This window comes from Argentina anserina, chromosome 7, assembly GCF_933775445.1.
Source record: "Argentina anserina chromosome 7, drPotAnse1.1, whole genome shotgun sequence".
NCBI classification, from domain to species: domain Eukaryota; kingdom Viridiplantae; phylum Streptophyta; class Magnoliopsida; order Rosales; family Rosaceae; genus Argentina; species Argentina anserina.
This window is the reverse complement of record NC_065878.1, coordinates 16,035,995-16,063,126: the sequence shown is the minus strand read 5'-3', so window position 1 is coordinate 16,063,126 and position 27,132 is coordinate 16,035,995. Positions and strand designations below refer to the sequence as shown.

Here is a 27,132-nt window from a genome sequence, read left to right as displayed (position 1 = left end):
CAATGACATTTTTTGAAAAAAAACGCCATTGAATCTATTTTCAATGACATTAAAAAAAACACCATAGTTATAATGTCATTAAAGACTATATGTGTAGTAGTGGGAATGCCTATATATAAGGTATCTTTATCAATGAAAAAAGATGATGTTTAACCTTATTTGATGCGTATTACATTCTTCTGTAACAAATACATATATTTTTGAAGATTTGTTCGACAATAATTATATTAATGAGCCATATATTAACTATATATATATATATATATATGTTATTCTAGGAGAATTATTATTCTACAATTGTGTGTGTCTTAGCTTATTCAAGTTTCCTTATTAGAGTAGATTATGTCTTCATGTAATAATTATGAATCCCTGATTCTTTGGGATACTCCGTATGTAATGCCTATATATAAGCCCTATTATTAATCAATAAATGGTTTGGTTATGTACATTTACGTTGTTATTATTCCAGCATCTATCATACTGCATCACATCATCATGCACTTTGTTCTAAAGTGTTCGAGTGACGAGGTCACCACTAAAAATTCAAACCCTAGCCCTTCCATGGTGGAGGTTGAGGCATATCTAGGCATTGGTCTAGAAAAATTTCGATCTATTTGCATAAGTAAATCTCATCTGCTATTTTTCAAGAACGACTAGGTACATTGAAAATAAGTTGGTGATTTTGATATCGTTTTTTTGTAATTTATTATTTTCAATCATCATCCAAAGTATTTAAGCATATATATGATCATTGTGAAATCTCCGCACTACAAATCTCTTACGACACTAGAACCAAGCCTGATTGAGTACAGATTATCCTTAGAGGATTCCCAATTTTTGTACAAGATTTTTAGACGCTAGTACGTACTAGCCAATGCTATATCTTTCTAAAATTAATCCTTGCTGCACCGGGGTACATATAATATGGTTTCTCTACCAAAATTCCCTCGAGATTATTGAACAGATATGTAGTTTAATCCAAGGAGAGGGGAGGATACCATTATGCTAAGAAAAAACAAAGAATCAAACATTTTATTTAGTTCCTTAACTGCCTTGAGCATATAGAATAAAATGGCATGTACGTGATTGTTTGCATTGAGACGACTCTGGATAGTTGTGCACAAAAATATCATTGCGTACCATGTCTCTTATTAGTCTTATAACTAGTTGCAGCCATGCAGCCCTTAGCGTCTTCACTGTCATGAATTTTCTGTCTCGGTTTGTTCATCCAATTGAGTTCAGTATATATCAATTCAACACTGACACAGAGAACGTACTCTATGAAGGTGATGCCAGACCTATATCTGGAAATGTTCAACTCACCTCATCTACGAATCTATTCCGTGTAGGGCGGTGTAGTTATGTACAACCTCTGCAAATTTGGGACTCCGCTACCAGGTCACTGGTAAACTTCAAGACTAATTTTGCTTTCATGATTGACACTGACAACAAAAACTCATATAATGATGGATTTGCATTTTCTTTGCTCCTGTCGGCTATCCAATGCCAGTTAACTCTGCTGGTGGTGTTCTTGGATTGTTCAACAATAACACTTGCTTTGATTGACAGTCCGAAGACCAAATTTCTCATAGTTGAGTTCGACACGTATCCAAACCCTTGGGATCGTGTTGAATCCCTTGTCGGAATCAATATCAATAACATCTACTCAGAAGTTACCGCCAGCTGGAATTTTAGCTACAAAGAATCAAGGAAGGTGGCCAATGTAATGATCACTTACAATGCTACAATGAAAGATCTCCAAGTCGCTTGAGCATATGAAGAAGATCCGGTGCTTCATCCCGATGTAACGTTCACTTCTTCCCTTTCTTACCAGATCAAGTTGAGAAACGTTTTCCCCGAATGGGTGACAATTGGTTTTTCAGCTGCTACTGGAGTAACTGCAGAGTCATTTTATAAATATTCATGGCATTTTATTTCAAACCTAGTCCCTGATGAGATGAGCCGCAAGATAGTGAAACCACAAAGGAGGAAGGCATTGTTAATGGCATGGATCGCGCGCGCGCTCCAGTTTCTTTTATTATTCTGATACTTGGTGTTGTCTTGTGTCGATTGGTGGCTAATAAGAATCATTCCAGGGATGCCATAAATAAAGATCTGCAGAGGCGAGCCTTTCCGCTCCAGTTTACCTATCAAAAACTAGTTGCAGCCACCAAAGGCTTTGAAGAAGAAGCGAGACTAGGCCAAGGTGGTTCCGGAAAAGTTTACAAAGGAATCATACAAGACCTTGGTTGTGCAGATACTCGGTGTGAGAAGATCTTCAAACGATGTACAAATAATAAGCCGGCTTATACATAGAAACGTGGTTCAGTTCATAGGATGGTGTTACGACTAGGGGTGGCACTTCTGAACTGAAAAACCAAGAACCGAGCCGAAGCCGAAAAAAATTGAACCAATAAGAAAACCGAATTGAAAAAAAAAATCGAAAAAATCGAACTGATTCGGTTCAATTTTTGGTTTAAGGTCCAAACCGAACCGAACTAACTGAACCGAACTGAGAAAAAAAAAGATGGCGTTGTTTTGCCCAATATATACATATTGCTAGAAAAAAAACCATACGCCTCAGTTGCCTCAAAGTTTCAGACCTTCACTCACTCACTCAGCCTCAAAGGCTCAGACCTGCGACGCCTCACTCCCTCCCCCACTCTCTTAGTCTCTTAGTCCCCGACGCCGCCACCTTTTCTATGCAACCCAATGGCACCGCCTTGATCTGCAACCCAACACCTCACTCATTCCCCGACTCTCTCAGTCTCTTAGTCCCCGATGTCGACGCTATCTACTCCCCTACACCACCACATCTCTTTGCTACCTGATGCTATCTATGTCGCTGAGTCTCTCTCCCACCCGCCGCATCTCTCTGCTACCCGACACCAACGAGGCGTCGACTCTCTCTAGTTTGGAATCAAATTCGACTCTCTCCCTGCTACTGCTACTGCTACTCCTTTGTTGTTTGTGGATTGTTTGTGTGTAATTTAGGATTTTCAATTTGAGAACCGAGGGTTTCTCTCTGTACGTACTAAAGTTTGGATCTTTTTGAGTTTACTCAATTGGGTTCTTAAGGTTGTAGAGTTTGTGATGATTAGTGGTGTTGGTGTTGTATGGAGTAATCAAAATGGAGGCATTGAGTTTAAAAGTTTGGGCTTTCTTCGTAGTTGAAATGTTTATAGTTTTGGTTTCATCATAAATTTCAAAGCTTTATGTGATATGTGGTGTTGTTTGGGTTTCTAAGTTCTGGGGCTTTTGCTTTGTTAATATTTTGGTGTGTGAAAATTCTCGGAATTAGGTTTTGGTTTGTGAACTGAAAGTGGAGGGCTTTTAGAACTTATTGCAGGTCAGTAGGCTAATGGATTTGATAATGCAATCTCTACAACCACAAGGAGGTGTTCTTTAGGGACTTGGTTAGGTAAGTACAATATATAATAAAATTTGAATATGACCCAAAGAATGAGACTATTATGTGCATTATGTTCTGTGTTTATATGTTGAGTTTGTTTTGTTATGGTGTTTCAGTAATGCAAGTAATGAAGTAATATATATATATAAACCGAAAAAAAAACGAACTGAAACAGATCAATTCAGTTTTAGTTTTAGCCATAGGAAAACTACAAACAGAACAGAACTGAACCGAAAATTATATTCAGTTCAATTTTCAGTTTCAATCTAAAACCGAACCGAATGAATCGAGTCACCCCTAGTTACGACCAAAGCGAGTGCTTACTTGTTTATGCATATATGCCCGACGGTAGCCTTGACATGCATCTATTTGGCTCTAGAACAACAGCCTTGCAGTGGCACGTAAGGTATAAAATAGCCTTGGGATTGGCTAGAGCGCTTCATTATCTACACGGAGAGGCGGAGCAGTGCATCCTTGATAGAGATGTTAAATCAGCTAACGTATATATTGTTGGACAATGATTTCAATACTAAGCTTGATGATTTTGGGATTGCTAAGTTCGTGGATTCCCAGCTGAACACACATATAAAAGGGGTGGCAGGGACTTTAGGCTACATGGCACCGGAATACGCTAACCGTGGAAGGGTTAGCAAAGAGTCAGACATGTTTAGTTTTGGAGTTGTGGCCTTGAAAATTGCTTGCGGAAGGAGAACTCACAGGGATGGAAAATATCACGTGCCACTGTTTACGTGGGTGTGAATCATATCGTGAAGGTAAAATGGTAAACTTCTTGATGTAGCTGACGGGAAATTGGAAATGAAATATGATAGAAATGAAATGGAATGCTTGCTAATTGTGGGGTTATAGTGCACTAATCCTAACGACAAAGAAAGACCAAAAGTGGGACAAGTAATGAAGATTCTTCAGCTAGAAGCACCAATGCCGGAGCTTCCATTTGACATCCATGGTCAGCCACTGCCTCAAGATCTACAGCATTTAGCAGCATTGGACTCGCACGTATCGTTAATTTCTAGCTTAAACACTGTGGGTCGTTAGACGAGGATAGTTACCATGCTCCATACATGCATGGTTAGTAGACGTATTAACCTTTTGTAATTATTTGAAGATCGATCAGTTGTATCACTTGCATGTAATGATCGAACATCTAGTATAGTTTGGTTTCCCCAAATATGAAAGATTAAGGATATCGTCTCACTTAGCCTGTACAAAAGTATTGATCTCATACTACATACTAGCTAGGCTCTAGGGATAACGCTAATTGGAATGGTAAAATATAATAATTAGAATCCCACGTATGAAATGTAACACACTAATTATATCGTATAACCAAGCAGCGTTTGTTTATAATCAAGTTGACTTTCATGAACACTAGCACAATGCTTCGGATATTTCGTTTTTATTTTTAAAGAATTTTTTCTTCTAAGACCTTGTAGCAACTAAAGAGGGGGAGGGGTTAGTGAGTAGAATAGTGAGTAGCAAACTACTGTTGAGAACATACATTAATTTGATGAGACCTGATGAGTTTTTCAGGAGTTGAGACACTCTAACCGTTGACGATTGGTATTTGATGCGAATCCAAATCACTTTATCAAGAGAAATTTTGATAAATAACCATAATTTGATGTTCAAATTGATTTTTAGCATTCTTTTTTTATTTGTTGAAAACTAACCAAAAAAGAGTGTTTGAGACCACAATACCCTTCCTCTCTTTTGTAATATCTATTATTTCATCTGACTTCGATCTGCTGCTTCTACTTCTACGTACAGGCAAGAAACCTTTCCACGGCTAGGCAAACACACAGCAAAACAAACATAAATATATATCCAACGAGAAGAGTGGAGAGTTAGTATCAGGGAGGCCAAAAACATAAGAATTTAGTGAACTGGAATCGACGCTTATGTACAGTCCTTTTGGAATCACGTACTATTTGGATCGATAATACGATCAAGTGTTTAGTTTCGCAATAGATTTGGATTCCAAAGTATTGGGTTTAGACTTTGGAAAAGAACCACTATACTGGATGGGATGGAAGGCTAAGAGGATGGGAACTAGGTTCAGACTAGAGATGGCAAACAGGCCGGCCCGATCTATTTTAAGCGGGCTAAAACCGTGCTCGTGTCGTGTTTGGGCCGGCCCATTTAATTTTCTTGTCGAGATTGGGTCGGTCTATTTGTTTAAACATTAAGCCCGGCCCGGCCCACGGTCCAAGCCTATGTCGGGTCGAGCTCGGGCCCGTGCTGAGTCAAGAAGCGGACCGGCTCAGCCCATTAGCAATATAACACACAATTATAATAAAAAATATTATGTAATTAGAATATTTGTTTTATATAACTATTTAGAATATTAAAATAAAAAAATACTACAATATATTTCATAATCTTATTTGTAAAATATTACGTATGTCAAAACAATAATGTTTCTTTCACTACTTTGATTATATTTGTGAAATATTAGTTAAAATAATGAAATAATTAAGAGATTTTAATTTAAAGGTTCTAATATTCAAATCTAATAGTGATAATTGTTTAAGTATTTATATAAATAATATAAAATTATGTATTTAACTGGCCGGCCCATAAAATTATCGTGCTCGGGCCGTGTCGGGCTCAAAACGGGCTCAGGCCGGGCCGAGCCCATGGGCTAATATATCTCGGCTCAGCCTGGCCCATTATAATAACATGCTCGGGCCATGCCATGCCATGCCGACTTTTAACGGGACATGCCTGTGACGGGCTCGGGTTTTTCGGCCTATTTGCCACCTCTAGTTCAGACACAAAGGTGAAACTGGAACCAAAATGGGAGGATTTCCAGAGTGGCATTGGAAGTTGATTCAATATCGGAACTAAGAATATTTAAACCTGCAGGCGCTCTGGCACACTGTTGAATTACAACTTACTTTTCTTTTTTAGTGAATGGTAATTTCTTTATGTGACTAATGCCCTAAAGAAAAACCCAGTACACACATAGTCACATACTAAAGCCCGAGATACAACCTAAAAAAGGAAAAGGGATGAACTCTCACTATACCAGAGATATATAGAGGATGAAAGCAACCCAATTAAGGAAATACAAAACGCCAAAACTGAAAAAAAAAAACTAAAGCTGAGAATCTGAGATGCAGATGCAGGGGTCGGCAGGGAATAGAAGTTCTCGTTAGAAAAGAGATGAAGGGTATTGTGGTCTCATTCATCCCTACTTTTGGTTAGTTTTCAACAAATAAATAAAACAAGGCTAAGAATCAATTTAGTGACAAAAATATGGTTATTTATGGCAAAACGACCTATATCAACTACCACTCAAGTCTCCAACCAACATAAATTGTCATCTGCTTAAAATCACTGACAAAACCCAACTGATCAAAACAAACGAAGAGAAGCAAAATTGGCAGAGCAATGGGAACAATAACTGCACCAGTGCCATGGAAGCAGCTTCTTCTCGGTGCCTTGGAATCCAATGCCCACCTCAGGCACTCTTCCTACTTTCAGCTCGTACGCCTCTGTCTCTCTCTCTCTCTCTCATTTTGTTTTTAAAGGTTGAATCCTTGATTGTTAATTGTGATGCTCTGATGATGGGTTTTGCAGGCAACAATCGGTTCCAAGGGCAGACCTTCAAATCGGACTGTGGTTTTCAGGTAATCTTTACTTTACTTTTTCTTTTTTTTAATTAAAAATGAAAACTTCACTGGAATTTTTGTTTTTCAGGGGGTTTCAAGAGGACAGTGATAGGATTCAGATAAACACTGATTGCAGAAATTGTAAGGTTATTAACTTCAATGCATTTCTGTATTTTTGTTGCAACTTACATTTCTGCTAGTGTTGGTCAGACAATTTGATAGTGTTGGTTCAATGGTGCAGATTGAGGAGCTAAAGCATTGTCCTTTTGCTGAGGTAATTGATCTCTGAGCTATAATCCAGGCATTGGTTTGACAATTCTCTGCATTGTATCAATTTGCATAAGTGAAAGCTAATTCTTCTAAAGATTGATTACTGTTCTTGTGCTTAGATTAAGATTTCTATGCTGTAGATATGTTGGTACTTCACCGACTCTTGGCAGCAATTTCGGATCAATGGAACAGTTGACATCATTGATGGATCCAATCCTGATCAATAAAACTTCAGGTTAGATTATGAAGCTACTATATCTGAATGTTATGGACTTTTGGGAGTTCTAGTTCCATTCTAGATGATTTGTTGGAGATGAGCTGCCTGATAAAATGATAATGTGGCATCATGTAGTTTAAGCAATCTAAGACTGTAACTTGAAGAAGCTTTGAGAAACATGGATTCTTATTGAACAAATTAATGGGTAATAATGAACATCCTCCATTACAAAATTCTTCGCAATAGATAGCATATCGGGGTTAGATATTTACTAGTTTTCCAGTTTTAAATTAACGTTCAGGAACTCAGGATTGATCATATCTTTATCCAAAGGGTGTGTTAAGTACAAGTCTATGATTAAATCTACTAATCCGGTTTGAATACTGAGAGGAGCTTTTCTGTGCCAATGTTGGAGGTCTACCCTATATCTAAGATTGACTGCTTTTCCCGATTAGAATTCCACTGGATTCAGCAATATGATTCTCATGTGACTTATATATATAGGACATGTTCTTGGCTCAAGATGAAATTTGGCTTGGTTGGAAGGTTCAAGCTGGGTACATCAGAGAAATGCAATAATTTTTTTATTTGGTTTGCCATTTCAGTGAAATAATATTGAAATCACACGACTCCCGCTATTTTTTTTTTCGATGATACTTTGCCATTTTCTTTAGGAGAGCAACTGTGAACATTGTTTCTTAACCTGAAATATCTGTTCTCAATTGAGCTTATGTAGATTTTGATATCACTGTCTAGATTCTGGTACCATTCAAGCTTTTACTCACACATGATTATTCCTCTCAAATTGCCTGCTGCAGCAAACAGAAAGATCTTGGTTTGCCAGTTCTTTGAGATCAAGACTGCAGAATTTGGGACCCAGTCCAGGTCTTCCTAACTTAAGTGAACAGCCATCAAATGAAGTCCCTCTCAATCCTTCTACAGGCCCAGTTGGGGCATTCTGTTTGCTTGTTCTAGATCCACAGCAGGTTTTTCTATTGCCTCTCTCCAATCTTGCATAATTAAAAGATGTGTTTAGTTTCCCTGCTTATTTTCTCTGAGATTCAACATCTGACAGGTTGATTACTTGAATCTGAAGAGTAACCAGAGGCTGTCATTGACATCCGCTTTAAGTCCCAATGGAGAAAAGAGTTGGACTTCAGAAAGGGTTAATCCTTAAGATCCTAGTATCATGATAGAAGTTGCTTGTGATTGCTTTAATAGCATTAATATTTACCCAATGAATTGTGCAAGTGTTATGATTATTATTATTATTATTATTATTATTATTATTATTATTATTTTGGCTTTGTATGTCCACGATTTTCTCATATGAAAATTTTCATTCATGACATAAATCAATTCTGCTGGTCAGATGATTGTACGCTGAAGCATCTGCTGACTTTGCTCATTACTTCATATGCATGATATAAGGAAAAGAAAACTGCCCTGCTATATTCCTGAATAATTTTACTTGTTTACACCCACAATTTCAAGTTTCAGAGAAATGGTACAGTTCAGGAAAAAAAAAAAAGAGAAATGGTACAGTAACACATTAGATACATGCTCCAAAGAATACTTGACTAGGAAATAAAAAATAATAAAAATCCTTCTGTGTCAGCTATTGAAATCCATAGGCACCAACAGATTAAAGAAAATCAAAAGCACTAACACCGAGGCAGGTCTGCAGGAGGGTGTGGAAGTGATTCAAGCTTTCCTTTTCCATTCTCTACAACAAGCACTGTTCCTAATCCCCATGACTGGTGTATGTCCAGGTGACAATGCATAAACCAAACCCCTGCAGTTAAATGGTCACCATTTTTTTTAGTCACTGAATTTCATCCCTTTATTTCTAACCAGTGCAACATGTATAACAATACATTTACCAAGCATAAACTTAGCCTTACCAGGATTGTCAGCAACGAAACGAACGGCAGCCCATCCACCAACCGGAACTCCAATAGTGTTCATATAGGGTGGATCCACCAAGTTGAAGCTGGCATTTTGGGGACTGTAGTTCCCAGTACCATACCCAACTACATAGAAGCTATAGCCATGAAGATGAATTGGGTGGTTCTCAGTAGTGACAGTTCCAGTGTCCTGCAAAATGAGTTGCACTCTACTACCATATTCAAGGACCAAGGCCCTAGTCCCATTCATGACTGCCTCTGTATTATTAGGGATACTATTAGGTGCTCCATTAACAAAGTCGTAAAACTTCCGGGGTACCCCAGGGAAGTCCTCAGTGAAATACCCGTTTATCTTCTTATAATAAGCTTCCAGCACTGAAACTTTAGGCTTCACAAAACTTATATTGTTCATTGATGCTGCCATAACCCCATTGTTAAGGCCTTGGCAAGTTTTCTTAGGTGTCTTGGAGTGACACTTCTGAACATTTAACCCAATGGTGACAAAGAGCTCACTGTCAATCTTTCTGGGGACATTCACAGGTGCAGTTAGGCTTCTTAATCCATCCATTACCGTCTTGACGGCAAGATTATCATTAAAGCTAGGTAGCTTAGCGGGTAAAGAGAAGCTATTAGGTACAGCCCCCAAGTATTGGAAGTAAGCAATGGATGAAATGTTTTGGAACTTGACACCCTTTGCTGATATGTAAGGTCCCATGGCCATCGAGTACCTTCCCAGGGGCTGATCGGCGGTGACCAGGACTACCATAGTCTGGCCTGGTCCGAGCATAACACGGTCTGTGGTGAAGGGCTTTGTGTACTCTGCATCAGCTTCAACAATGGTTAGATTGTGATTAGCAATGGCAAAGAAACTCTCTACATTTAGGCCTGCATGTACTAGCCTTAGCATGTATGTCTTCCCAGATACCACATCAATTTGATACACATCTGAAAGAAACACAACATTTACACAAGAAAACATTAGTCGACTTGAACTATAAGCATCACGTCACTTACAAAGGGGAGACTCGATCACCTATGTAGATATATGTCTGATGCATTATCACTTACATTGTTGATCACATATATTTACTCACGTATACGAGTCTGACAGTTTACTCGATGAAACATGATGACTAGACATGATGTATATAAAATTGCATTTCTACATTACCATTGTTAGAGCAATTGTAATTGGGGCCTGGGTGACCATTGATCGTAAAGGCATTTGCAGGTGTAGGAGGTCCTCCACTTGCTGCGGTTTCATGCTCAAGTTCTACAACATCTTGAAGCCAGTACTCCCCTAAAAATTTTCCAAGTCATCAGAAGTGATCTAAACTTCGAAAATCACATGAATCAAAACGTAAATGTTGTCTCGATTCGTAGTCGAATAACATAACATTCTAGATTTGTGATAGACGATCACTTGTATGTATTTTACCTAGTATTAAGATGTGTTCTTCATAAGGCGCTTTGAATGGATAAGGAACCCCGGTTTTGGGATAAACTATGAGGGCACCATAGACGGTTGCCCTTAGCCATGAAACATGAGCATGCCAGAAAAAGGTGCCTTTCTGCTTCACCATTGTAAAGTCATATGTAAAACTCTGGCCAGCTTGAATCGGACATTGTGTGATATATGAAGGTCCATCAAACCAGCATGACAGCTTTTGCCTCACACCATGCCTTCATGAGAAAATGCACAGAACCAGTTAAGAATCAGAAAGAACAGAAGTTGCTAATTTGCTATTAAGGCGTTCAACTTGTGCATAGTTGATTTACCAGTGAATTGTGGTGTTGTAAGGTGTCTCGTTGGTTACTTTGACAATGATTCTATCATCTTCTTGAGCATAAACAACCGGCCCGGGGAACATTCCATTGATAGTCACCATATCTTTGCTGGTGCAAACCTTAGCAACTCTTGTGTTTTGTACCTGAATTTGCCCCAAAATCAAACTTTCACAAATTCGCAAGATTGAAAGAACAGACTTTAAAATGAGCAGAAGAGAAATGAGAGAAAATGACCTTGAATTCATAGAACCTGATTGGTCCTTCACTAGGCCACTGTGCCTTAACAAGCACATTGTAACCATGGATCAACAATAAACTTAGCCATAGGGGAAATGAAGAGGAAAATTTCACCATTTTCAGCCTCGCAGAACTAAATTGTGGCTAGATAGGGAGGAGCTGTTTCTTGTTTGATAGAGTAAATCCATGAAGCCATTATATATACCTTTTTTCTGAATACTGCTTTCTTCTTTTTTCTACTGTAAAGTTTGATTGGAAGAGAAAGAAAGAGCATGGGTTCTTCTTCTTCTTCTAGGAGTATCATGTTTGTCAGCTTTCATGATTTCTCTAACATGGCATTGGTGATAATAAGCTGTTGGGGATGTGATAATACACTGCGACCCCTTTGTGGGGAATGGTCTAAAGTCTTAACTCTCCCAAAAGAAATTTCACTTTACTTTTCCTGTCAATATCTTCCTTTGTTGAGCTTAATCATGTCATTTGACTAAGAACATAGACACACCTGAACATAACAGCTATCTCCTCTATGCCCTTTGTATTGTCCATCACTGTCTACCTAAATATACTTTAGCTCCCTAGTTTGATCCAAGCCTTTTCTTCGAATGGACAGTCTTTATAAACCAGCGTATAGTCAGCGATAATCATATACCAGTGTCATTATGCTGTAACTGCTTACTATATCTGTGGTAAAGCTAGCACAACAGTTTTGTGTCTGCATTACATGAAAATGGAGAGAAAAGTGAAGGATGAGATTTTTTGCTGTGCTTTTGTTAGACACTCTTCTGCTCAAAATCATAAGAACGATTGTTGCACGCCTTCATTTCCAAACCCCACCTTCATTAGATTTGCAGTTCTTTCATAGAACATGTGATACATAACGTATTGAAAGAAGAATGGTTTTTCGATATCATCTTCATTAGGGTGGAAACTAGCCGTTGCGTTAACAATAGAACTTTGAAATGGTATAATGGAACTTATGAACCCTTACGTTACTTTGGCACCATTCTGATTCAACAGTTGAAAAGGATTGGTGCAGTTCTGCAGAAGCTGCACACAGACAAAATAGGCATTTTAACAGAAAGAGGCTTCAGGAAAAAGATACTAGATGGACAAACTTTGAACAACTCATAATTGTGTCTAGGCTGTGCTCAGATAGCTTGAAGTACCTCTACAGTACAGCGTGTGATGGAGAACTAAATGAGAGCCTGCATATCAGTTTTTTTTTTTTCAATTGTAAAATTACAACCTGGAGCACATCTAGTAGTCTAGTACCGCCTAATTGCATAATATGAAGATGAAATGCTAGAGCAGCTGAAGTGGGGAGTGAATTAGTCCAGCTACAATATGAGTCTTATGTTCGACTAGAATATCACCAAATGCTGCTATACAGTGAAGCATGTAAACCATCTCACATCCCATATTCCATACTCGAGAAAACTTTGTAGCAGCAGCAATCGAAGGAGAGAAGAAAGATCGAAATCAGTGAAACGAAATCGACCAATAACAGACTGTAACCAAATGCCATGTAACTAAGGTTGGTAAACATATTCAATAGCCCTGCTCTATAGTATTCTGGGAATCAAAAATTCTTTGAACCATACACCTGTTCAAAACCTCTAAGAATTCGTGATTCTTCGATCATTCTTAGGTCATAACCTAGTTGAGTTTGAATGAGTTGGTAGAATGCAATAAATATCCCAGGTGTTACAGAAGCACCTGGCTCAGTTGTTAGGGATACAATTAAGAACAAACAACTCCAAATAAAAGCCAGTGGAGTTAAAGAAGGGTTGAAAGTAGAATATGTGGTGGTTTGGCTCCTTGTGGAATTCCCTAGGAAACCATAAGCTCCAGTTATCAGCTTACAACAAATGCAGCAGTAACTCACTGAACTAACAAACAAAAAATTCGTAACAAAATATTGTAACCTCCTCAACACTGCACCGTACTTCTTAATTCTTAATAAGAGAGAACCCAGAGGATTTCCTTCTTATAATAAACTGATAAGATAAGCTCAAGAGAGTATCTAAACCAATTATGCTTTGACTGCTCTAGTGAACTTTGTTTGGAGAAAACAAGAGGGTGAAAAGAGAGACAGAGAGATGGGGTGTCTGCCTTTACCTTCGCGGCGAGGCTGCGATGCTGACGCTGTGGAACCAAAAGAACGAGTCCTGAAGGGGAAGAGAGCAAAGCTGTATATAATCCAGCGTTGCATCGTGATGCTGATTTTCTGGAGAAACGATAAAGATAAGTGATTTATATATGAACTTATCGAATAGATAAATTATATATCTCACTCCTTTCTGTTAATGTGTAGTGGAAATCTAAGATGCAATGTAATGCAGGGTGAGCAACAAGCCATGATCTTGCTATGAAAATGGCATAATCCTTAAGTTCTGCATGTTCATCCTCCTTTTGTTGTGTTTCCCTGCACTAATTCTAGTATTACCTAATCTGCTTGACAATATGCTGAAACAACCATTTAACTTTCATTACAGAAACACAATTTCGACAATACCTTATACTGTACTTCTGAGTTCATCAAGTTGTAGCCTAAACTTAGCAGAACGGACTTCCATGTATATTTGTTTTCTTAGTCCTGATATTTATTCCTTTGAGGTTTATGTTTTATGTTCTAGCTAGAGATGATCCCTAATATTCAAGGAGAGATTTGTTTCTCACTAACATTCTAGTTGAGCAGCAGCAGGAATACTATGAATTTACTATACCTGGTGAAGTTTTCATTTGAAAACCAAAGGTAACTCTCCACCAAGAACACTCCTACGCAAAACTCACCCAATACAAGACTATTATTGCGTTCTGTGGCTTCTGTCACAAAGATAGCACATTACTGTACCTCTAAGGAAACAATGACAAATCTGGGAAAGTTTCAACAGTTGTGACAAAATTTGCCTCAGATCTCTTGCATAAACGGAACGGTTGAGACCGTTGCTGCAAGATCTTCCATTAATGGAAGCAGAGCTTGATCCAACTGGTAAGTCTCATTATATATATCATTTTTGTTGTATGTCACATTGCGACACAGATAATCAATCCCAGAAAACCTATGAAACTTCAATACAGAAAATTTACCACATTACATGTCATTACTGTGCTGGAGGAAAAAAAAAACAATGCGACAGAAACAGTTTGAAACATACTACTCTATCCTTTTTTCTGTCATTCATATCGCAAATTCAGCTTAACCCTAATTGTTAGCTAGTTATCTAGTCTTCGATATGAACAAGAACCACAACAATGAATACCCACCTTAAAGAAAACTCGCCCGTATAGAGGAACTCTACAAAGAAACTAAGGGTGGCAGCTAGCTCATCAATATGAACACCAAAACTAGTGTCTACCCTATTGCATATATCCCATTTTATTAAGTTCAACATAAACCTTCCACAACTTGGATGCACTGAAAACAAACTTGTATCTTAGTAGCAAAACTCAAGCCTGATTTTCGCAAATACGAAATTGGTAATTCTTTCTAGACCTCTGCATGAAGGCAACATGAACAACATATAGTAAAGACTAAACCTTGCAAAGGATCGAAACCTAGAGAATCCATCAGTAGCTATCCATAAGCAAAATCGAAAACTAACAAGAAATGATCATACAAAAGATCACAACCACAGCAGTAGACCAACATTTCCAACACTAATTCAAATTCATTAACGAAAATGCAAACTACTAGTCACACACGATCGTTATAGGGATACTTAGAACACCAATTTACAAAGCCACAATACATTTTCACTGACACAAAATTTCACACAAACACAAACACAGCTATAAAGCATAAACAGTTAAATTACAATCACCGTGACCGGCTAACATCAGGGGGGAACCTCGTCGGCGGCAACGGCGGGGGCGGGGGCGGGGTGGTTAGGATTGAGATTGGGCTCGGCGGGGTGGGTGGAGGTGGAGAGCAAGAGAGAGCCGTGGTCATCGGCGGCGAAATTGTTGTCGTCTTCGAAATCGGTGGTGCTGAGATTGATGCAGTAGCAGCGCTCCAGGGAGGTGAAGAAGGCGGAGGCCACGTTGGTGCTGACGCAGGACAGCACCGACATGCAGTTGTTGTTCTCCATCGGCGTCCGATCACGGTGGATTGGAAGAAAGAGAGAGATTGAGGTTTTGATCGGAAAAGAAGAAAAGATGGAGTCTTTGAAGGAGCTGGGGAGCTGAAAATGGAGTCTTTTCTTGTGACGTGACCGTGACTTTTGTCACATTGTTACACACAACCAAAAGGTCAAGATATTTGAGCTTTCGGTTTTGTATTCTTTTGTATTGACCTTTTCTTATTTTTAATAAATTTATAATTAATTAGAGAATAGAATTGTTCTGATTTGTGAATCAGAATCATCAATGTCATTATCGTAAAATATTTACAACATTATTTATTTTAAATGATTATTTTATGTTCAATAAAAAAATGTTTTTTTTATGTTTCATTGATGCGGTGATCGCCTAACTCAAGTTATGCAAGGATAGCATTTTCTGAAAACTTACGATGGTGGTCACGACTCAAACATAAGACTTTAATTTTATAAAAAAAAAAGTACATATTATTTTCACATATTCGAAAATAAAAACAACGCAAGTAAATAAATTCGGTATCATAAAAAAATCAAATTCACTCGTGCAAGCGCTTGAGTGATTTAAATTGTTAATTATCAAATTGTCATTCATCAGTTATCATGTAGTGTGTGCTCGCAATTCACAATTATTCTAACAAAATCTCTGAAATTATCCTCATCTTTCATGGTCCAAAGTTTGCAGTGCCTGAATTAGAAAATTGGATGAGAGTCTAAAGGATCTAGTCTGAGTTCTAGATGAAGACCCAACTACATGAATACAAGTAGGTCTAGGCTGTTTATACCATACACATCATATAGTCAAATAAAATGAAAAACATTGAGGAGCTCTAGTACACCACAGATCACTAGATAATGGGAAATAATGAGGCAAATATCCATTATGCTTTGGCCTCTGCCATATCGAGCATGGTCCAGAAGGCCATTATGCATTACTTTTTATATACACTAATGTGCCTATAGACCCTTTATTAGTCAAAACCAGACTGTTATGAACATAACCTGAAGAATAGAAGAAGATCCAGAATATATCCCAGTAACAATGAATCATAAAAGTCTCATCCAATTGATCTGTAGTGAACCACATAACTGTTTCTCAAAGAGTAATCAAAATATTTTCCTGCCACCTTTTAGGGAAAAAAGGAAAACAAATTGCAACACAGCTTTTGGTGAAGCATTATAAGCCATGATGATTAAAGCATGCCTCAAGTATATACCACCCTAATGCAATTACATCCTGCCAAACTCCTCAGTCATCTGTAATCTGTAGAGTTTACACTGCCGCTGTGGTTCCATTTCCATATAGATTTTAGAGAGAAGTTGAACGATTGTGCTTTGGCTGGGCATTCCTCGTGTCCTCTTCAAGACTGATCAATGAACAATTGGTTGTATTCTCTATCAACATCTTGACAATCAGTAGTGGCGGATTCATGATCAAATTGTTACCCGGGCTAATTGTAACAAAAAAACATTTCAACGAATCTGGACAAGATATCATATTTTTAAGCACAAAAAATTAGATTATACACTAACTATTTTGAACTACTATATACAAGTTTGTGCATATTACACCATCATCGGCATTAGACCTTTAATCTTTGAGTTTCAAACGAAATCTTATTGGCACTATCAACTAATTATACTATCTTTTTTAGCTAATTGGTTCTAATATAAAATAATTTGAATACGAAATTATTAATAATCTGTTCTAGTCAAATGTAGTAGTATTTATACTTGGTGGTAAAGTTTATATAGCATTTCAGAGACAATCATAACTACTCGTACATAGTAAGAATTGAGGATACCAATTATGTTAGTGTATATATGTATACATATGATGAGTTTTTTTTTTCTAACCTCTCAAAAACTCACCTAAGCTTAAGCCTAGGTAAGCCAAGGCTGTATCCGCCAGTGCCGGGAGCTGAAGCTGAAGCGCTGGACAAAAAGCCGGCGCCATACTCCTTCACCCAATGAAGACTGAACGGTATATTCGGTCTCGGCAAGTTTACTCCACGCAGGCGTCTATGCCAGTGGAAGTCGCACTCCTCGCCGGCGGAGTCGGAGGCCGAGAGTGAGAGTGAGTGGCCGCAGCGGCTACTTCCTTTTCATCCTCCAACGGTTGTTGCTTCAGCGGAGTCGACATGCTCTGCCGGAAAATCGATCAAAAATCGGAAAAATCCAAACGCCGAAAGAGAAAGAGAGAGAGAGAGAGAGAGAGAGACCTCAAACGGTGAATGAGGGGCCGCAGCTGTAGAGCTGTATGAGTAGCCGGAGTCTTTCTCTGCCGCCAACTTCTTCTTCTTCTCTGCAATCTCCTTCAGAGTCTCAAGATAGAACGATGGATACGAGCTCAGCATGTTTCTCTCCCGTGAGGTGTCGGCGCCGGTGGACGTCGCCCTCATCGCCGGCGCAGACGGAAGCCGAGCGACCGACGCGGCTGCTACCTTTTCATCTTTCAGCGGTTGTTGCTTGGACGGTGTCGACAATCTTTACCGGAAAATCAATTAGAAATTGGAAAAATCAAGAACGGAATCAAAATGTTGAACGACGAAGAGAGAGAGAGAGAGAGAGAGAGAGAGAGTAGAAATAGCGTCAATACAGAGGTAAGAGAGAGAAAAATGGAAAATGTGGGTGGAGAGTGAAGAAGATGAAGAGTTGTGTGGGTGTGCGTGAGAGAAAGAGAATATACAGCGGGGATTTTGGGGAGGAGGAGAAATCGGGGTGATTTTGGTGGTTAGAACCTTTATGTGTAAGGAATAATATTTCATTTTGCAGAGGGTCATTTGGGAAAATGGATTTCGAGGCCGTTTGGGTGGTTACAGACTCTATGCGCGCCCAAAACACCAAAAGCTCTTGATGGCCATTTGAAATAGATCTGACTGTTTTGGTCAGATCGGACGGCAGTTGAACGCTACTTGCTGACCAGGTGATCATGACTCATCATCCAAACCTATTTCTTCAAATTTTTGCAACATTTTCTACAATATTCTAGTAGTAGTATTAAACATTTAGACAAATGATTGTTGAAAGTGAGACGAGAGATCGCTTTAATGATTTATCGTCAAATTTTTTTTATGAAAATTGAACAATAATCATTTACTTATTTCTTATATCAGCAACGCTATTAAATTTTGTGACAACAATAGTCACAATATTATAGTCATCTTACTACATTTTCTGTTTTTAAGCATTCGAAACTAGTGTGAAATTTTTTCGATCACTGAAATACACTGAATCTTTCGATGAAATAATGAATGATGGTTGTAGACACATGAAATTTAATGAAGTAAATCATCTTCATTAAATGATTAAATCGACCAAGAACCCGATAAAATTGCACACGTGGCCCAAAAAGTTAACAAAGTTAGTGCGGATCCGAATATAATTTTACAAAACTTAAATTTCTTGTACATTTTTATCATTAAAAATAAAATAAATATTAAATGACAAAAATGTTCATCATGTGAATGACATGTGACCACAATTTTGATGAAAAATGTTAAATTTAACGGTGAAGGTGCAAACCGGCAGTTTTTGTCAAATTGAGGAGGTAAATTTTCGCATTTACAAGTTCGGGGTATAAATACGCTAAATTTTTTCTTCTATATTCATATTAAATTATGTAAATGTTGAATGCACTAAATAGTCGCGTTTTTACCCTAAACCTTTGGTTGCAAATTTACAATTACATGTACATGTACTAATGTAATTCACCATGCTCGACGAGAAAATCTCCATAGACCAAATTTAATTTTAGAAATTTTCTCTTTTAAAAAAGAAAAAGGTGGCTAAAAATGGGTGGCATACAGAAAACTACCATATTCAAATACACCTCACATTCTCACCCCATTCCCTGTAGCTCTAATTGTGGCTGATGATTAGGTTATGACTATTAGGGTAAAAACCATAAATTGGATAAAAATAGCAGCTATATTGAAATTAGGTAACAGCTTACAAGAAAAGATCACAATATCAGCATGAATCCTAGATAGGTTGATGGAGCTAGACCTTATACCCATATCCAACCACTCTAACACGCATCAATACATGATTGGACAATCCTAAGCTTCATTACAACCTTAATTGTTGGCTTAATTAAACTAACAGACAAGTCACGCATTCCTCACGTGAGTACTTAATTGAATATCATAACATTGCAGCCCCTTAAGCAAAAGCTTGACCTCAAGCTTTAAAATCTGGAAACCTCTGCATAAGATCATCAACTTCCTCCCAAGTAGCCTCTTCTTCTGCAGTACCAATCCACTGAATAAGCCATTTTGTCACTGCTGCATTATTCTTCTTAAACATCCCTCGAGCCAACACTTTTGCAGGATACCATCTTGGATTGTAGGGGTCCAAATCAGGAGGCAAGTGAGCTGCTATTACAGCTGCATCACCAAGCTTCTTCTTGAGCAATGAGACATGAAAAACTAGATGAACTTTAGCAGTAGCTGGAAGTTTGAGCCTATATGCTACTTTCCCAATTTTCTTTTCAATCTGGTAAGGTGCATAATATCTTGGAGATAGCTTATGGAAGAGTCTTCTGTGAATAGATTGCTGCCTATATGGATGTAACTTCAAATAAACCCAATCACCTTGATTAAATTCCCTCTCAGTGTGCCTCTTATCATAGAACGGTTTCATCCTTGCTTGTGCAATTTGTAAATTCCTTTTCAACACAGCCAAAAGAGTATCCATATCCCTCAGTTGTTGATCAACAACATCCACATAGGTTGACCCTGGCACATAAGCTCTCACCACTGGAGGCGCATACCCATATAAAGTCTGAAAAGGTGTCATGCCAATGGCAGAATGAAATGAGCTATTGTACTAAAACTCAGCCCAGGGTAGAGCTTCACTCCATGACTGAGGTCTCTCTCCAACTACACATCTTAAGTACTGCTCCAAGGTTCTATTGAGATTTTCAGTTTGGCCATTTGTTTGAGGATGATATGCTAAACTCTTGCATAAAGTGGTACCCTGTGTAACTCAAAGAAAGTGGACCAAAAACTGCTCAAAAATATAGGGTCTCTGTCAGAAATAATGGAGTCTGGCATTCCATGTAACTTGTAGATTCCATTAACAAATTGTTGAACCACTGAGGCTGCAGTATAAGGATGGGCTAAAGGTAAGAAATGAGCAAACTTGGTAAATCTATCAATGACCACCATGATAACTGTATAACCATTAGAGCCTGGTAATCCCTCAATAAAATCAAGTGAAATACAACTCCAAGCCCTCTCAGGAATAGAGTTTGGTTGCAGCAACCCTGGTGGTAACACTGTCTTTTAATGGTTCTGTACAAAATGTTTGACATCAGAATGCATACCTGGCCAAGCAAACACCCTTGACACATTTTTCATAGTTCTATGTCTTCCAACATGACCTCCTTGATAACCATTGTGCAACTCACCAATGATTTTACTCCTCCAATTGTCACACTTTGGCACAAAAACCTTGGTTTTGTATAACAGTTGATTATTGACCAGTTTATAGTTAGGATGTTGAGTTTCATCTGCTGTTACCTCTTCAATAATTTTTTTGGCTTCATCATCTTGCAAACATGCATGTTGAATCTTAGCAACAAAATTAGAGACTGGTGAAGAAACTCCAAATATTGCTTGCAGGGACAAGTACTTTGTAATCATCCCAGTCTCATCTGTTTCTAGACTCTCCCTCCTGGACAAAGCATCTAAAGCTGCATTGTGCTTGCCTGGTTTGTAATAGATTAAATAATTATAGCCAGCTAGTTTGAGTAACCATTTATGCTGAGTTGGAGTTTGAATCTTCTGCTCCAAAAAATATTGGATGGTCATATGGTCTGTATAGATTCTAAAATGATTGCCAAGTAAATATGGCCTCCAATGCTGTACTGCAAAAACAACTGTCATCATCTCTTTGTCATAGATTGAAAGAGCAACATGTCTTGGAGCCAATGTTTTGCTCAAATAAGCCACAGGATGACCCTATTGAGATAAAACTGCCCCAATTCCAATCCCTGAAGCATCACATTCAACACAAAACTCCTTGGAAAAATATGGTAGGGCCAAAACTGGTGTGTTCATCAATGCATGTTTCAAGGTTTCAAAAGCCCTAATAGATGCTGGAGTCCACTAAAACCCTCCTACTTTCAACATGTCAGTGAGTGGCTTTGCAATTAAACCAAAATGTCTCACATATTTTCTGTAATACCCAGCTAATCCTAAAAACCCTCTCAAGCCCTTCAAAGTGGTTGGTTTCTTCCAATCCCTGATACATGCAATCTTTTTTGGATCCACTGAAACTCCCTGAGCACTAATCACATGCCCCAAATATTCTACTGCATCCACTCCAAAACTGCATTTACTCATTTTAATTTTCAGCTCATTTTGCTGCATTATTACAAACACCTTCTCCAACATATCCACATGAGCTTCTAAGGTTTTACTATATATCAAGATTTCATCAAAAAATACTAACACACCATGCCTTAATAAATTCCTCAGAACCTCATTCATAACTAACTGAAATGTTGCTGGTGCATTGGTGAGACCAAAAGGCATCACTAAAAATTCATAATGCCCATTGTGTGTTCTGAAAGCTGTCTTGCTCACATCTGCAGGGTTCATTCTTATTTGGTAGTATCCAGACCTAAGGTCAAGCTTGGAAAAAATCCTAGCTCCACAAACTTCATCTAGTAACTCATCAACTACTGGAATAGGATACTTATCCTTAACGGTTGCAGCATTGAGTGACCTGTAATCAACACACATTCTCTAAGTTTCATCCTTCTTTTTAACCAACAACACTGGAGAAGAAAATGGGCTCTTGCTAGGCCTTATCACACCATTGTCCAACAACTCTTGAACAATCTTTTCAATTTCTGATTTTTGGAAATGAGGATACATGTAGGGCCTAACACTGAGGATTGAACAATTTTGAATATTTGTCCAAAACAGCTTGAATTTCTGGGTGAACTTGGTTTTGTTCTCTGATGCACCATGAGCTGGTAGTATTTGTAATAGTATAGCTTCCCTCTCTTTTCTAATTAACTTGGTCATCGCCTTGCTACTAATCATAGTAGCTTCAGTTGATGCTAGTCCATGTAATAGATACTCACTTCCTTTCACTGTGAATTTCATCCTCATTAGCTCAAAATTCCAAATAATATCTCCCAAAGTTTTCAACCAAATTGTGCCCAACACCACTTCACATCCATTTACTGGTAACACATAAAAATCATGCTCAAATTCAAAGTCCTACAACTGAAGAGAAATGTTTACCTCCCCTTGTGTTTTAACTCGAGCACCACTTGCCATAGCCACATTTAAAGGAGTCAAATATGTTACTTTAGTCTTGCTACCCTTCAGCAAATTAGGATGAATGAAATTATGTGTTGCACCTGAATCAATAAGTACATGTATCATTCTACCATTGATAATCAATCCACCCTTCAACTGCATAGTATTAGAATGTGCCCCTCCTATAGCTTGCAAACGAATCAGTGGCTCATCTAAATCAACCAGGGGAGCTGCTTCCACTAGTTCAGTTTGTTCTTCCTCTGATCCACATTCTATATCATTATGGATGATCTCCAAACTCATTAATTGACCTTTCTTCATGCATCTATGTCCTTCCTTGTAAGGCTCAGGACAAAAATAGCACTCCCCATTAGCCTTCTTGGCAGCAAATTCTGCTTCAGTTAACCTAACTCTGGTGACTCCCTGGTTATTTTGTGCTCCAGCTTGCTGATTGTAGTTGGAGTTGTAGGGTTTACCAGGGTGATTGTAGTTGATATTGTAGGGTTTAACAGGGGTACTTGCATGTGTAGGCTTATGTGAATTACTACTTGCAGAAGTGCCTGCATAGGTACTTTTGAAATGACTGAGCTTGTTATGCTACTACTTTGCTCCTCTTTCAAATAACCTAGCTAAGTCACAAGCTTCATACAACGTTCTAGGTTTCATGGCATGCACCGCAGTTTTGATTTCATCCTTGAGACCTTCTATAAAGCAAGACAATAATAACTCTGCAGGGAAACCATGAGCTCTTCTAGACAACTTGGTAAAATGTTCCATATATTTTTCCACTGTACCTGTTTGATTCATCCTGGCTACAGCTACCTGATATTCTGATCTGTTATAAGCACTAAACTCACGCATGAGTGAGTCACTCAATCCTTGCCAAGTGCTAGGAAACTCATGTTTAAACCTATACCACCTGTCAGATGCTTTGTCAGTGAGATGCATAGTGGCTATAGAAAGCTTCCTTTCCTCTAGAATTTGGTAGAACTCAAAGTATTGTTCTGCCTTATTTAACCACTCAACAAGATCACCACCACTGAAAGTGCCAAACTCAAGTCTCATTTGTTTCATAGTTGGCAAATTAGGGTCACCCACTGGCTGAGCATGGCTTTGAAAGTAGTAGGGGTTGAAAAATGGTTGAGCATAAGCCATTTGAGGTTATGAGTTGTTGGGAAACGTTTGAGTAAATGTCATTTGTTGTTGTGAGCCATTTGGAAGTGGATGGTTACCCACACCATTGGTTTGGTTCGGTTGAACCTTGGTTGGTTGTGGCTTAAGTGGTATGGAAGTGTTTACTGAGGTGTTGTATGGAGTTTTGTTAAACGAATTTTGGCGGTCGATGGAAGTGGAGTAGTTGTTCTTTTGGGTAGGGGAGCCCAAAGGCAAAGAGGAGGTGGTTGTGGTGATATAAACTGAGCAAAATTGCCAAACATAAGAATGCCATAAGGAAACATGTAAGGATAAGCTTCAGGATTGACCATATTAGCACTGAATTGAGCATGTGTCTCAGTTGGTAAAGGTGCAGAAAAACTAGATAAACCATCACCATTCATGGAATTCACTCCTATCGGTTTGTTAAACACAGATTTAGGTTTAACTACTAGGTTCTTATTGCAGCCCACAGAAGCAAATTCCAACAAATCATCAACAACATCATGAATCTCAGCCTTATCACCAGTATGATCAACAAAAATATTATCTCTAGGTGAAAAATTACCCTCACAACGAGCCATGGTTGAAGAGGTAGTTGAACCCCCCTCCGCAAGTAGCACACCCTTTTGCGGAGTAAACACCACCTGTGTTACACTCGATTAACCCATGCTAGGTTTGAGCTATGCAAGTTGTTGTTGAATCCCTTCCATCATCATCGTTTGAAACTGCTGCAGCTGAGCCTGCATCGAGGACTTCAGATCTGCAAGTTGCGCGTTAGTCTCATCCAGCTGAGCATTCGTGGCCTCACGATGAGCTTGCAACTCCATTTTGAACTGGAGGAGGTCATCAGAAACAACGCCGTCGTCGGAAGCACGAGGAGAAGCAGGTTGACCCCCCTTCGCCCTCAAATTCGCCATGATTGTAGGCTCTGGATACCAAATATTAGGGTAAAAACCATAAACTGGATAGAAATAGCAACTATATTGAAATTAGGTAAAAGCTTACAAGAAAAGATCACAATATCAGCATGAATCCTAGATAGGTCGATGGAGCTAGACCTTATACCCATATCCAACAACTCTGACACGCATCAATACATGATTAGACAATCCTAAGCTTCATTACAACCTTAATTGTTGGCTTAATTAAACTAACAGACAAGTCACGCATTTCTCACGTGAGTACTTAACTGAATATCATAACAATGACTTATGACTATTACCCCACTTTCCATAAGCCTCGCCCTAAACCCAACTCGACGGCAAAGCTCTAGTCTCTCTTTAGCTTCCCAAAGTTGCCTAACAATCATACATAGTAGTAGTTAGTAAACCATGCACACAATGTGTTCGACCAAATGCCCAACTGAAAACGGATGCTTACATACTACACACCTTTATTCTTTAGAGCTGATTGCATAGTGACATCGGTGAATGTTGGATGACTTGATCTCCATGAGTATAAGATGGCCGAGGCTTCTTTCACCCACAAACCTCTCCCAAATCATACGTATGCAAAAGAACCCATTAACAGCTCTCGAAATTTTCAGTGAGGCACAATCCAAGTACCCCAATTACCGTCATAATGGTCCAGTTTACGCCACCATGATTGACATACTTGGAAGCTCCGGCCGAATTGCTGAGATGAAGGAAGTCATTAATCAAATGAAGAATGACTCCTGTGAATGTAAGGATTCGGTGTTTGTAGCTGCAATCAAGACCTACGCGAGAGCAGGGCAGCTGGACGAGGCGGTGTCACTATTTAAGAACCTTTTGCAGTTCAACTGTGTGAATTGGACGCAGTCTTTTAGCACCCTGGTAGAGATTATGGTCGAAGAGTCCAGGCTTGAAGAGGCTTGTCGCCTTTTCGTGGAGCATTGCTGTGGGTGGGAAGTGGGCTCAAGGGTTCGGTCTTTGAATTTGCTTATGCTTGCTTTGTGCAAGAAGGGTCGTTCAGATATTGCATTGCATGTTTTCCAAGAGATGGATTATCAGAGCTGCAATCCGGATAGGGAGAGTTACCGGATATTAATGAGAGGGTTGTGCGAAGATAGGAGGCTGAATGAGGCGACTCATTTGTTGTATTCGATGTTTTGGAGGATTTCTCATAAGGGTTGTGCTGAGGATATTGTAATATAGAACCTTGTTGGATGCCTTGTGTGATTATGGGAAGATTGAAGAGGCTGTGGAAATTCTTGGTAAGATTTTAAGGAAGGGGCTGAAGGCACCTAAGAAGTTTCGCCACCAACTGGATCTTAGATGGTATAATTATGGGGTAAACACAGACGGCATCAAATGTGTGATCAATGAGGCTCTGGTCAGAGGAGGGAATCCCAGTTTGGTGAGCTATAGTGCTATGGCAATCGATCTTTACAACGAAAATAAGATCATTGAGGCTGACGCAGTACTAAACGTAATGCAGGATAGGGGCTTCAGGCCAACATTTGTTGTTTATGGAGCAAAGGTGGCCGCATTAGGTAAGGGGAGGAAAGTTGTTGAAGCAGTGGAGGTGATTGAAAAGGAAAGGAGATGGTGAGGGCGAATTGTGTTCCAACTGTGAAAGTGTTCAGCACTGTGGTGAGAGGCCTTTGTCATGAAAAGCAATCAGTTCTGGCTCTTGAGTTTTTGAAGAAGATGGAGAAGCAGGTGGGATGTGTAGCTGACAAGGAAACTTACAGCGGTTTAGTTGATGGGCTTTGTTCCGAGAGTAGGTTTCTCAAAGCAAGCCAAGTAATGCAGGAAATGCTTATCAAGTCGAGATTGCCTTGCGCCGAAACCTACACACTAAGGTAATTAGGGGGCTGTGTTCATTGGGAAGGCAATATGAAGCTGTTATGTGGTTGGAAGAGATGATAAGTCAGGCAATACTACCACAATATACTGTATGGAATTCATTGGCAGCATCTGTCTGTTGCAACATTGCTAATATTGAGGCGTGCTCTGGGGTCTATTACCGGCTTAAGTGTTCTTGCTCAATGTAAATTTCTGTAGTTGAGGATTTCAACAGTCTTTCTTATTTTTGTTATAGACCTGTGAATATGTAATCCGAAACAATAAGCTTGATTCGATTTTTGTTATGGAAGTGTGACACCTGTTAACAGTTTCTGGCTAAAGATCTTTGTGCATTAAACAAATTGG

General features: G+C 38.8%; 5 protein-coding genes and 1 pseudogene across 5 annotated transcripts in view; 4 read left to right on the top strand and 2 right to left on the bottom strand.

Annotated features, from left to right (window-relative positions):
- Positions 1-27,132, bottom strand: part of LOC126801832 (exportin-2) — a 228,205-nt gene that overhangs the window by 132,705 nt on the left and 68,368 nt on the right. The gene's annotated exons all lie outside the window — the stretch shown is intronic.
- LOC126802553 (lectin beta-1 and beta-2 chains-like) lies at positions 1,142-1,961 on the top strand. The gene is given in 4 exon segments (XM_050530195.1): positions 1,142-1,472; positions 1,475-1,584; positions 1,586-1,894; positions 1,947-1,961. Coding segments are annotated over 4 exon segments (765 nt in total).
- Positions 2,008-4,468, top strand: LOC126802549 (L-type lectin-domain containing receptor kinase IX.1-like; annotated as a pseudogene).
- LOC126801851 (pyridoxine/pyridoxamine 5'-phosphate oxidase 2) lies at positions 6,778-8,795 on the top strand. Its single transcript, XM_050529322.1, is given in 7 exon segments — positions 6,778-6,922; positions 7,016-7,065; positions 7,136-7,193; positions 7,289-7,321; positions 7,458-7,546; positions 8,346-8,520; positions 8,610-8,795. Coding segments are annotated over 7 exon segments (603 nt in total). The 5' UTR covers positions 6,778-6,826; the 3' UTR covers positions 8,712-8,795.
- On the bottom strand, positions 8,989-11,657 carry LOC126801835 (laccase-6). The gene is made up of 6 exons (XM_050529301.1): positions 11,464-11,657; positions 11,221-11,372; positions 10,880-11,124; positions 10,613-10,741; positions 9,439-10,386; positions 8,989-9,329 (listed from the first exon to the last, which is right to left on the bottom strand). Exons 1-6 carry the CDS (start codon positions 11,581-11,583, stop codon positions 9,199-9,201), a joined length of 1,725 nt encoding a protein of 574 aa, XP_050385258.1. The 5' UTR covers positions 11,584-11,657; the 3' UTR covers positions 8,989-9,198.
- LOC126801837 (pentatricopeptide repeat-containing protein At1g05600) lies at positions 25,417-27,010 on the top strand. Its single transcript, XM_050529303.1, is given in 4 exon segments — positions 25,417-26,126; positions 26,128-26,512; positions 26,515-26,781; positions 26,784-27,010. Coding segments are annotated over 4 exon segments (1,542 nt in total). The 5' UTR covers positions 25,417-25,428; the 3' UTR covers positions 26,976-27,010.